Source organism: Pholcus phalangioides, unplaced genomic scaffold (assembly GCF_987345545.1).
Source record: "Pholcus phalangioides strain wild (caught in Gottingen) unplaced genomic scaffold, Ppha-v1.0 ptg000016l_1, whole genome shotgun sequence".
In the NCBI taxonomy this organism is placed as follows: Eukaryota; Metazoa; Arthropoda; class Arachnida; order Araneae; family Pholcidae; genus Pholcus; species Pholcus phalangioides.
This window is the reverse complement of record NW_028301609.1, coordinates 2523500-2536592: the sequence shown is the minus strand read 5'-3', so window position 1 is coordinate 2536592 and position 13093 is coordinate 2523500. Positions and strand designations below refer to the sequence as shown.

The 13093-nt window shown below is 41.0% G+C and overlaps 1 protein-coding gene across 2 annotated transcripts in view; it reads right to left on the bottom strand.

Annotated features, from left to right (window-relative positions):
* Ac76E (adenylate cyclase type 2 Ac76E) overlaps positions 1 to 13093 on the bottom strand; it is a 303933-nt gene that overhangs the window by 12841 nt on the left and 277999 nt on the right. For both annotated transcript variants that reach the window (XM_089245805.1, XM_089245806.1), the window contains 2 exons: positions 10086 to 10232; positions 1350 to 1451 (listed from right to left, as the gene is read on the bottom strand). In XM_089245805.1, coding sequence (XP_089101931.1) covers positions 1350 to 1451; positions 10086 to 10232 — 249 coding nt within the window. The remainder of the gene's footprint in view (positions 1 to 1349; positions 1452 to 10085; positions 10233 to 13093) is intronic.

The window sequence follows — 13093 nt, the reverse complement described above, 5'->3', positions numbered from 1 at the left end:
AGTTGAAATGCGTGGGAAGAGTTTACGTGTCCTTAGAAATTCGTGGGACTCTTGCCTATTACTGAACCTAGTTAGAATATACTTGCGAATCCCTTGAAGTATGTTCGAAAGGTGTATCCCTAAGAAGGTCTAACAGTTTTGCTCACTAAAAATTCGTAATAGGTGCACGTACTTTTAGAAATGCGTAAGAATCTTAAGCATTTTTTTGGAAATCAGTGGTAGATATGCGTTGCGTATCCTTAAAGATCCGAAGCAGGTTTGAATACCAGTAAAAACGAGTATAATACCAGTGGAAGCTTGTGCATCCTTGGAAATGTGTAGGAGGTTTGTGTATCCATTGAAATGCGTAGGAAAGGCGCATCCATTGAAATGCGTAGGAAAGGCGCATCCATTGAAATGCGTAGGAAAGGCGCATCCATTGAAATGCGTAGGAAAGGCGCATCCATTGAAATGCGTAGGAAAGGCGCATCCACACATGGAAATGCTTACGATCTTGCTACCTTGGCTTTTCACTAGAAATGCGTAAGAATCTTGCATACACTCTTGGTGCCGTAACTAATATATTTTGCAGTTTTTATTACTTCATTACTCGATATTTCCGCCTTTGTTGTTAATTTCTTGCATACGCACTGTATGTTCCGTCACATTGCATGCTTACCACAGGTCGATAACCACTCGAGAAATCTAGAGACTCGCGATCTTACATTAAATTTGTTAGCAAATTTTCTAAAAAACAATGCAGGTGGCCCGCTAAATGTCTTGCTTAAGGGAGGGTCCTTGCCTGTGTTTGTTAATATAAGGCGTAAGACTCATAATTTTTCACATAAATTATCTATAAATTGATAGAATTTTTAACAGAGATATTAATCATTCAAAATAATGAAACACGCTGTCCACGAGTTTTAATTCCGTTTTACGGCCTCTTAAATTTTACCGTTGCCCTCTTCGCACCTGCTCAAGTCCGCCCCGATTAGAGCACCTTAGTTAAAAACATTAATTTTTCTTTTTTGAAGTCATTTTCATATTGGAGAAAGTCTCTACAACAAAAAGACATCAATCATTACACACACGTTGACAGCTTAACCCTGATGACTGATTTGTGTGTGTCAAGATATATTATGTTTTTAAAAAAATTCAAGAATAACAGTTTTGAATAGCGTCTTACATTGGAACTGTCCTGAGAGCAGCGCAAAAAAGATAAACACACATACGTAAACAATTTTTTATTCTTCTGACATAAATTTACATTTCCATTGAAAGCAACCAAAAAAAAAAAAAAAAAAAAAAACCTGTTTTGTTATTCAAATTTCAAAGTGAGAATTTTTAAGTTATCGTCAGGTGATACTTACGCCATTTTCTTCTCTGCCAGGTTGGAGACCAGCGGCTGCCATGTAAGTGCTCCCGATGGTTTTTATCTTTTCTATGCGACTGAATTTGGGCTTCAACAGAAGCTGTCGGAAAACAAAAAGAAAATATCCAACTTGAAATTATCCTTACATATTGCTGAGAGAATGTCGTCTTTACCAGTGGTTCTCAACCTTTGGAAGCCTGAGGTCAGTTGATTTCTTTTTTTTTTTGTGAGTTGAAGGCCTGGTCATACACACGACTAATAGAAAACAAATGAGGAAAAATGACCCTGCCATCAATCACAGCCCGGTTCGACTGATGGCAGGGTCCAGCGGTTGAGAAACACTGATCTATACCGTATATATAAAATTGATTTTCAGTCTGTCTTTGTGTGTGTGTGTGTGTGTATGTTCTCTATACAAATCTACAATTTTAGACCAATCTAAAATTTTGCCAAATTTTGCGTATACAGTAAAACATCAGTAAGTCATTACTCACGGTCGAAAAGCTATGACTGTTAAGCGAAGACCTAGGATGATATCACGCTCCGCTATTCACATGAAGGTTTTTAACAACTGGCTGAAGCGTAGATGAATTTAGGAAAGAGAGGAAATTCAACTGTCCTTGCGGGAACCGAACCCACGTCCTCTCACTTTGCCGGTGAGCGCCTTAGACCACTACGTGTGCACTGAACGGGACTGTACGTGGGCGGTCGGACCATACTCAGACCAAAGCTCACAATTGCTGACGTTCGATTCCCCGCGAGGGCAGGTGAATTTTTTCTCTTTCCTATATTCATATTCGCTTCAGCCAATTGATAAAAACCTTCATATTTAGCGAAGTGCCGTCGATTTCAATGCGCAATGTTGTGAATATCGCATAAGTCCAAAGTAATGGAACACTTAATTAAAATATGAATTGAAACCAGAACGTTAAAAAAATCTATAGATTACAAAAGAAAAAAATTGAACGGAATTTCTAATTTCTTGAGCTTTTATTATTTAACTTATTATGGTAAAATACACCGGTACACTTATGATTTGTACTAGTAATTTTTAATTTAGACTGATCACAGTAACTGTTAGAATTGTTAGCTTTTCTGTTCAACATCATGACATTTAATTTCAGAATTTTGAATTCTTCATCAGTAGCTAATTCAATGCTTTCAGTATATGAACCCGGGCAACGTTGTGGGTATTACAGCTAGTGTCACTCACTACAGTGGAGGATGTCGTTCTGCTGGAGATTTCTGTAGATATTATTCCGTTCCAATTAGGAACGTATGGAATTAGGAGTCTTGGGAGGAGTGTTCACACCACCCTTAACCGATCCACCCTTACAAGGCATTTCAAGTCGGAACCAGCACAGCGTTTAGTGCAATATGATTCCATTTCCTGATTTTCTTCATTTCACTTTTTGGTTCTTAAAAGGTTGAATAATTGTTTTATTATGATTTTGTCCGAGAGGGATGAAAAGTATCTTAAATAGTAAGCGATGGAAAACAGTTATCTTTTAAATACACAGTAAAATAATATATATAAAAAAAAAAAGTGGGGGCCTTTTCAATTGAATTTTACTTGTTTTCTCACGGACCCATATATCGTACATATGCTAAGTTTCAACGGAATACGTCCTCTAGAACGGGTGCTATATGGGTTGGAGTAGTGTCAGTATACTGACGAGCGCTACATTGGTCTGAGAGCAGTGCCAGTATATTGAAACTACTCAAGACCTATCAAGCGTCTGTTCTGGTAGACGTATGCTATTGAGACTTGTGGACCTTCGGGGGAAATGTAAGATGCAATGAAAAAATGCCACTTTTTCACCTGGTGGGTCGAAAATTGAACTATGTTTTTCTATTTCACAAATCTGTCTCTCTCATGATGTCATTAAGATATCCTAAAAATTTAACTGAATTCGGATAAGCAGTTTTTGAGAAAAAACTACTCAGAGTACGGATATCACTTTTCTAAAAAAATCATGCAGTGGCGCTTGTGTCTCAGCTGCATGCGGTAGGAAACGGCGATAAAAATTTATGAGACCTAAAAATTTACGTAATTGCTCTATTGTTTCCGGTTGTCTGAAATAGAGTACAGCTTGCACTTTGTCTGGGCGAGGTGTGATACCAGATGGTTTGATCACATGTCCCAGAAATTCGAGCTCAGAAACACTAAATATGCATTTTGACGACGTTGGAATATTTGTTTTTTAAATGAATTTTGTGTTCTTCGGCATTTTCAGACAGGCATAGAATGTCATCAAGATATACATAGCAGAATGGTAAACCTCGTAATACTAAATGCATGAACCGCATAAATGTTTGAGCGGCATTTACGAGACCGAAGCTCAATCTTGTATACTCGAATAAACCCCAAGGGTTACAGCGATTGCGGTTTTTGGTATATCTTCTTCGGCAATGCTAATTTTATGGTATGCCTTTAAAATGTCGCTGTTGCTCCGCTGGATTCCGGAGGGAGTCCACTACCTCCGAAGAAGAAGCGGGAAAAGCAACGGCTAACACATTCAAAATAACTACAGATACTAAACCAAAAATCAACTCTGCAAACAAATCGAAAAAGAAACCATTCAAGACCGGATATTCACGAAAAGCTGTACAGAGAGCGCTGAAATGTCCATCCATGAAGAATGTGTCACTTCTTGATGACAAATCAATTGGTGACATGGACCTTGACAATAGATCAGATTCCGGTACTACTCGCCGTAAACTAGACCGGAATAAATTTAAAGACCTCGAACCGTCTACTTCTACCTAATTTATGGCTAACATAATTCAATGGAACATTCGTGGTCTTAGATCCAATTACGAAGATCTCAAGGATTTGATCAATCGTTATCATCCTGTTTGCGTGGCACTCCAGGAAACTTTTACAAAGCCCTCGGAGACATGGAACATCAGGCGACATTCCCTCTTTCGTATTGACTACGATGACGGGAGTAGGGCTTGCCGCGGTGTTGCTCTGCTGGTTCCACATCACGTGTCGTCGCGCGTTCTAACGCTGCGCACGAACCTGCAAGCCATCGCGGTGGAAATCTCTACAGGCCTAAGAATTACCATCTGTTCTATTTATTTGCCACCAAATGACACCATCTTACAGAGAGATCTAGAAGATCTGATTGATCAATTACCTCCACCATTTTTTCTTCTTGGAGACTTCAATGCACATAACCTGATATGGGGTTCTAACAGCAACACCCCACGTGGCGAAATGGTTGAACGGCTGTTAGAGAAGACATGGACCTCGCCATCATGAATGATGGCAGTTTCACTCATTTTCATGCCCCAAACAATAGTTTCACTGCAATAGATCTATCCTTATGTTCACCCTCACTCTTGCCCAACTGGTCCTGGTCGGTTGATCCGGACCTCCACGGGAGCAATCATTTTCCTCTAGTGGTTAAGTGCCTTGATCGAAGCCATAGCATACCTGAGGGTCCTCCTCGGTGGAAGCTTGTGGCCGCCCGATGGGCAGACTTCACGGTCAAGGCAGGAATCACGGAGGATATGGTTTCGCAATCCGACGTCGACCACTGTGTCGACCTTGTGACCAGTTGTATGATCTCAGCAGCCAAAGAAACAATACCCAAAGTCTCCTCGAAACTTCCTAAATTTCCTAAACCTTGGTGGAACCACGAATGTAATCTTACGATTAAAGCACAAAAGAAAGCGTGGAGTAGGTTCCGGCGGTATCCTACCCATGACAACAAGTTGGCGTTTTTAAAAGCAAAGGCGATAGCGAGAAGAACCAGGCGCCAGGCTCAACGCGAGTCCTGGCAAAAGTTTACCACGGGAATCAATTCATCTACTTCATCGAAAGTCATTTGGGACCGGATCCGAAAAATCAATGGTCATTATCAGTCTCATCCAATCACCATTTTAAACACCAATGGCACTATCATCAGCGATGTGAGGGATATTGCGGATACCATCGCCGCCCATTTCGCCACTGTCTCCAGTGATGCGAATTATCCCCCATCGTTTCATCCCATTAAATCATCGGCCGAACGTACATCGTACACCTTCCGGCCTTTTACACCGGAGGGGTACAATTCCTTGTTCACCCTTCATGAACTGACGACGGCCTTGCAGCGAAGTCCTGACTCAGCTGTAGGGCCGGATGCCATTCATTATTCCATGATTCGGCATCTATCACCAGAATCACTGTCACATTTACTCATATTATTTAATCGGATCTGGGTCAGTCATTCATTTCCTGACACCTGGCGAGCAGCCATTGTTCTTGCATTCCCGAAGCCTGGCAAAAATCCTCAGCAACCTAACAGTTACCGACCCATTGCTTTGACCAGTTGTTTATGTAAGCTCATGGAACGCATGGTCAACTATCGCCTTATGCACTACCTTGAGGTTAACAATATTTTATCGAAACATCAAAGCGGCTTTAGACGGTTCAGGTCCACAACATGCAATATGTTACGCCTTGAGACATCAATAAGACAAGCATTCGTAAAGAGGGAGCATATGATAGCTATATTTTTCGATATAGAAAAGGCCTACGATCGTACATGGAGGCACGGAATTCTTTCCGACCTCTATAATTGCGGCTTGCGGGGCAACTTGCCCATTTTCATTAAGAACTTTCTTGCTCGCCGCATCTTCCAGGTACGGATCGGAAGCACATTATCAGCTCCCCAAATTCAAGAACAAGGTGTACCTCAAGGTAGCATTTTAAGTGTGACACTTTTTATTTTGAGACTCAACGGGGTGTTGAACCAACTCCCGTTGTCAGTCACTGGCGCACTTTACGTGGATGATCTGTTAATATCATATCAATCAGTGAATATGAGGTCAGCCGAGAGACAATTACAAACTGCTCTCAACAAGATCAGCAAGTGGGCTCATGATAACGGTTTCTCTTTCTCCGCAGACAAAACCGTCGCTGTGCATTTTTGCCGGCGTCGTGAGCTTCATGATGACCCACAATTATTTTTAAATAATAGTCAAATACCTATTGTAGAGAATACAAAATTCCTCGGCATTTCATTTGACAAGAAACTTACATTTAAACCTCAAATTGCGCAATTAAGAGCTCGTTGCATGAAGACGATGAACCTCTTGAAGGTCATCTCTTCTACATCGTGGGGAGCTGACCGTAAGTCGCTCCTTCACTTATATAAAGCTTTAATAAGATCGAAGCTCGACTACGGCTCCATTGTATACGGGTCGGCACCTCGGAGCTATCTGAGTGTGCTCGACCCAGTCCACCATCTCGCCCTGCGGATTTGTTCTGGAGCATTCCGGACGTCTCCAATGGAGAGCCTGTATGTCGAATGCAACGAGCCATCACTGACATCAAGACGCCAACAACTTTCTTTGAAATATTATATCAAAATGAAGTCTTTACCAGGTCATCCACTTCATCGTGTCATTTTTAATCCCTCATTTCATAGACTATTTGCTGCTCGCCCTTCATGTGTTCCATCTTACGGTCTTCGTATGAGGGCACTTGTGGAAGAACTAGAATTAGACATCAGTCGTGTGGCCCCAGTTGCTTGGCAACTGGCACCATGGGAGCAGTCTCTGCCAGATGTCTCTCTTTCATTATCATTATACCCTAGAGCCACCACAGCAGATGTCATATATCGACAGATATTCTTTAGGCACAGGGGTAGGTACAATAGGTACTTCCCCATATATACCGACGGCTCCAAGAGCCCTGGGCATGTCGGTTGTGTCTACATCTGCTGTGAGGAGACATCTTTCAAACTTCCAGACACATTCTCTATTTATTCGGCAGAACTGTACGCAATCCTTCAGGCTCTACGTCATATACGACGCAAACGCCACCGACGATGCATCATTTATAGTGACTCTCTCAGCGCGTTACAAGCACTGTGTTCCTGTACGTTTCACACTCATCCATTCATTCATGCCATTTTTCATGAACTGCATTACCTCATTCATCATGGTACCACAGTAAAATTATACTGGGTGCAGGTCATGTAGGAATACCGGGCAACGAAAAAGCAGACACCGCAGCTCGAACAACAACTAACATTGACAATAACCTTTTGGTACCTGCCAGTGACCACTTCTCAATCCTCCGGGAAGTGATGCATCACCGCTGGCAGGATCATTGGAACCATCAGATAAATAATAAACTTCATGTCATCAAGCCCACACTTGGCCTTTGGCGTTCGAGCTGCAGAACTAACAGAAAGGAGGAAGTTCTGCTTGCCCGGTTGCGCATAGGACACAGTCGCCTAACACAATCATATTTGTTATTACGAGAGAGTCAACCAGAGTGCCCTCATTGTCAAAGTCCATTGACCATTGCTCATGCTTTTACTTGTTCACATCATCGTCATCATTTTACGACCACTTTTGGTCATAGTCATCTTTCACTTCATGATATTTTAAATGACAATAGCGATGCATCTCGCATTTTTAAATTCATCAAAGCCATTGGTTTTTATGACAAATTATAGTTTTTAAAATTTATGTCATTGTTTTACGTTTCATGTTCCGTTTTATATGTTTTAGTTTTTTGACATGACAGAAGGACATTTTTATGTCTTGCTTTGGCGCAGTTTGACCAAATTGGTCCTTGCGCCAAAAAATTCAAAATCCAATCCAATCCTTTAAAATGTCTAGTCTGGAAAAAATAGACTTACCGTGGAATTCTTGGGAAAAGTCTTGAATATGTGGTATTGGGTAAGAATCAAATTTCGTAACATTATTTAGATGACGATAATCGCCAACAGGACCTATAGTACTATCCGCCTTGGGCACAATATGTAATGGTGAGCTCCAAGGGCTTTTGGAGGGCCGGATAATCCCATGTTCCAAAAGGAATTCAAACTCGGTTTTTACCTGCTGTTGAATTTTTGGATTGAGACGTCGAGGCTTGGATGCCACAGGTGGTCCTCGAGTGATGATATGGTGTCGCGGCACGTGTTTCACTGTTTTACCGATCTGTGCCGGGTTGAAGATATCCGGAAATTTTTGAAATGTAACACTGTATTCAGAATCTCCAATGGTAGTGACGGAAGATTGTGTTGTGGGCTTGACCGATCCGAGTACCCGTAATGATGTTTTCGAATCGATGAGTCGTCAGTTTCGCACATCAACGATTAGGTTGAAGTTGCTAAGAAAATCTGCTCCAAGTATTGGTGACGTGACGTCAGCTGCGAGAAATGTCCGGGGAAAAGGTTTCTGGAGACCTAAATCCAGTTTCTTCACAGTGGAACCATAAGCAAGAATCTAGCTGTTGTTTGCGGCGAACAAATGGAAACTTGGATGTAGTGCAGACGATTTTTTCTTAGGCGGTATAACAGAAACTTCACTGCCAGAGTCAACAAGGAAACGATCACCCGTAACTCTGTCAATCACCAAGAGCCTGCTGGATTTGCTGCCCGATTTCATCATACCAGCGATGATGGAAGGTCATCGTTTTTTTTTTCTGATATTTACAGGACTGACGGCAGTGGTGGGCTTTCTCACTGAATTTGTTGTGATAGAAGCAGTTATCCCGTGCTCGACTTGAACGAAATGTTGAACGCCTCGTCGCTGTTGGGAGTTATTACGATATCTCCCTCTTGAGAGTCGATTCACCGTAGCCGTTAGCTCGCTCTGACACTTGTTGTTTGGTGAGCGTTTCGATGGCTGATGACGAATCGTTTCGATCTGGAGTCGACTGCATTTGTGATGACGACGATGGCTGGATGCGACACACTCAATTTTGGAAAGTGACTTCAGCCACTTTGTCGGCTAGCACAGCAAGTTGATCTAATAGCTCACTGGAAACCGATAACGCTGCTTGAATATTTTGCGGTAAGCGTTGCATCCCCAAGGTGCGCAAGAACTCGCCAGTGACTGCTGCCGGAGAGTTCTTTCATCTTCCGCAGCAGTTGACTTGGCTTTTGATCACCCAGCTGTAGCTCGTTCGAAAGTTCCTTGACTTTTTGATGTTCCGTCGCGGCGAACTCATTTATGAGGCGATCTGACAAGGCTTGATATCGGTTGATTGCCGGAGTATTTAATATCAGATCCGAGACGAAAGACAAGCATTCTCCGTCCAAGGAAGAGACCAAGACTGCATACTTTGTGTCATCGTTTGTGATTCCACTCAGCAGAAAAGCACTGTTGCACTGTTGAATCCATAGTTGTACATTGCATTTCCAAAAGGGAGGTAGTCGAAGTCCAATCCTCGAAACTTGAGCATTTTCATCCACCATCGCTCAGCTCCGATGGGAGAGAGAGGAAAAAAAGAAGAGGAGGAGGGGAGGTCACACACGGTTAATAAAAAAGGAAGACAGACATAGAAATTTTGAATCTCCCGCTTTCGTGTGTAGTGATTCTCTGCGGCTGTTTTCTAGACGGTCGTCCCCAGTACTCGGGATCATTCGCGTGGTCGTTGAACCCGACTCTTGGTGGTCGTATGCGTGGGACACCACAGGGATACAACTTTCTCTCCAATTGGGTTTTTTAAGGTAGAATGACCAAAATAAAAAGTTCTTCTATTTCTTTTATTTAAATAACTATACAATCCCTTGCAATATGAATGACGCATCTAGGGTCTACACTTTATTTGGATACCTTTTGTAACTGGAAGTATCCTTCTAGGATCAGCGGTTCGCCACGAAAATGCGGCCCCTAGGGGCTTTCCTTTCTACCCTGTATAATAACAATGCATTTATAAAATATTTTATTTTTATTCAAAGTAATCTGCAATTTTGTTATGCGAGAGGCATAAACTTACCTTATCGAAGTCGCATATAATTTCATTAAGTAAACGGAGACATTCCAGCCCTTGCTTGTTGATGTCATTCTCGTCATAGAACTCTTTGTAATTCGGAATCGAAGCGAACATCACGGCCACGTTATTGTAACGTTCATGGTACAATTCCTGCGGTCAGAGAAAAGACAAAAAAACATTAAATTACAGTATATTATAAATACCACTATAAATACAGCAGAACCTCGTTATAACGGACTGATAGTGGCTGAAGGTTGCCCGTTCTAATGCAAGTCCGGTTTATAACAAATAATTCTTATACGGAGTTTTAGGCTTCAGCGTGTACATCAATGCGAGCACGGTAGTTAGCTGCAAAAAGTGTTTATTACACGAGAGAGTCAAGAGTGCATTAAAAATTTGTTACTTTCGAATCCTGCCAAATTCACCGAACGTATAACTTGGCGATTTTAAGCTGATAGCAATGCTATAACCCCGAGCATAATCAAAACTAATCAAAACTTTTTTTGCAGTTTTTTTGATTTGACTAATAATTGTGGAGTTATAATTATAGTTATAATATAATTATAATATAGTTATAATATAATTTTTTCCCTTGCCCTTTCTCTCAGAAAATTTGACTTAACAGTGAAGGGAATAAAATTACCACGTTTTGGCAAAAAAGTGTTGATTTTGGGAAAACAATTTTTCCAAGTTTTCACCCTTGGCTAACGCTTTACAAAGCTGGTGATAAATTTACGAACGTAGTGGGGCGAAGGTAACACGTAATAACAATTTTTCATAACATCACTCTACTCTACACGAACAGGAAAAATCACCAATCGTGAAAGAAAATAACTGAACTAGGCTTCTAACGATGTTGAATATTCAGTTCATTTTCAATTAGCGGCAGCCCGCCCCACGGTATTTGGCATATTTGAGTATTTGGCGCGTACCTGACTATTAGAAAACTGACACGTCACAGAATTTCAAAACGTTATAACTGCCTTAATATTCGTCCGATTCTAAAATTAGAAAAAAAATTCTATATCAGTTTTTCACAAGGAATCACGAGTGTAATTATTGGGCTGTCGTTCTTTCTTTCAAACCGAGCACAACTCCGGTCTATCGCCACGGCCAATTTACTATCGAGTGAGCTGTGCCGGAAGCATGAGTGTGTATCTAACAGTCTGAGGGCGCATAAAGTGTTGTGTCTGATTTTTCAGAGCTGCCATCTATATTTCAGAAGTGAAGTGTGTGACGAGACTTTTTAACGGACAGATCGGCTAGCATTCGCGCCTCGATGTTGGAATCACAGAAAACCAACTTCAGCCGACCACCACTGTAGTGACGATTGGGTTCAAACCGGGCCCTCGCGATGCGAGTCAGTCACTATGACCACTTGACCAGTGGGCACAGTGATAAAGATGACCGTCTTCCACTATGAAGGTTACCGTCAAGGTCCACGGGTTCAAATCCGGACATAGAACGTTGTAAACAAGTTCTTTTTACCTACCAAGCCTGGGGCGACCCCTGATAGATGGCGCCTTCATTTCCCACCTAACTCCACTGTTTGGAAATTGCCGTATAGCGATATATATGACCGGAGTTGGTTTTTTTGTGCGGTAAAGTAGTTTATATCCCCTATAATAAAAAAAACAACCTTCAACATTGGTTGAATTGAAAAAGATGTGTACGATGTGTACGTATACACTGTATTAGTCTCAATTTTTCTAGCTGGCGAGTGGTACGAGTTGCAGCGCATCCATATCTACGGAAAACATAACAACGATCGATGCTAATCTCTTGCTTGGAAATGCTTGTTAAACGAGTTAATACTTTTTTAGGTACTTAAAATGAGTTTTAAACTCGTCAGGTAAAATTTATACACTTTTTACAATTTTTTTAGGTGTTCGCTATAAGCGAAGTCCGTTATAATGATGCTTTCTGTATTTCGTCAAGGCTTTATATTAGTTGGACCTCATTCAGCCCACAGAGTTTAATAATGGTCTTTATTTCGATTTAAAAAAATGGGAGAATGTAAAACTATGCAGCGCGGTTCCCAAATACTTTTAGTCGTGGGCATTTGGAAATCTTGGTGTCAGCCGTGGATTCCATTTATAGCAGCAGAAACTACAAACGTCAAACAGCGAGAATGTTCTCGAACATAATGTGATAGCAATGCCATCTACTGGATCGCAAAAGAACTAAAACAACGTTTTATATTTCTGTCGGGAGCTGACGCCACAAGTAAAATTGTTTTGTCAAAATCAACAATTTTTTCTTCTGCTACCTCCATCAGAATGGGCACAACACACGTCTGAGTAGTGTCAGTCTATTTATAAGCACCCATATTCCTAAAGTCAACGGTTGCAGAGATATCTGCAGATAGACAGCCTTGTATGTATGTATGGCCTGGATGGCATCGATCAGAACCCGGTTGACCTGTCAAAGACCAACTAAAACTCTGTTTATAATTATTTCTGACATATTTGTAGTTCCGCCTGAAGGGCATTTCATTATATCTGAACGCGAGGGAAATTGGCACTTGTGATCGAGGCCTGAAAATAATTAGATTAAAAAAACCAATCACAGTATGTACGTGTATGTCGACCGGAAATTATTTTCTCAACATCGCCTGTCAAAACTAACACGCGAATAATTTATAATTAAATGATTAAATGAAAAACTTTTTATCTTTATATTCCCAATTAATTATTTTCAATCAATATATTTTCGCACCAGGTGTAGTATTATCGGGCAAAGATGCACATGACAACCTTTTCAGCCCAAGGGCTAGATATTCGGTATTTCTACCACTCCCCGGCCAGAAACGTGTATATACATATATATGGAGTGACCATATATGACCAGTATTTTACGAGATATTCCCGTAATTTTGGCCGCCCCACACTTTTTCTTTTTATTATGTTCCGATTTTTCCCATATTTTCAACAAGGCGTAGTTGAAATTTTGAATTATGGAATTAAAATAATTTTCATGGCTAATAAATTATGTTATGATAATTATACTCC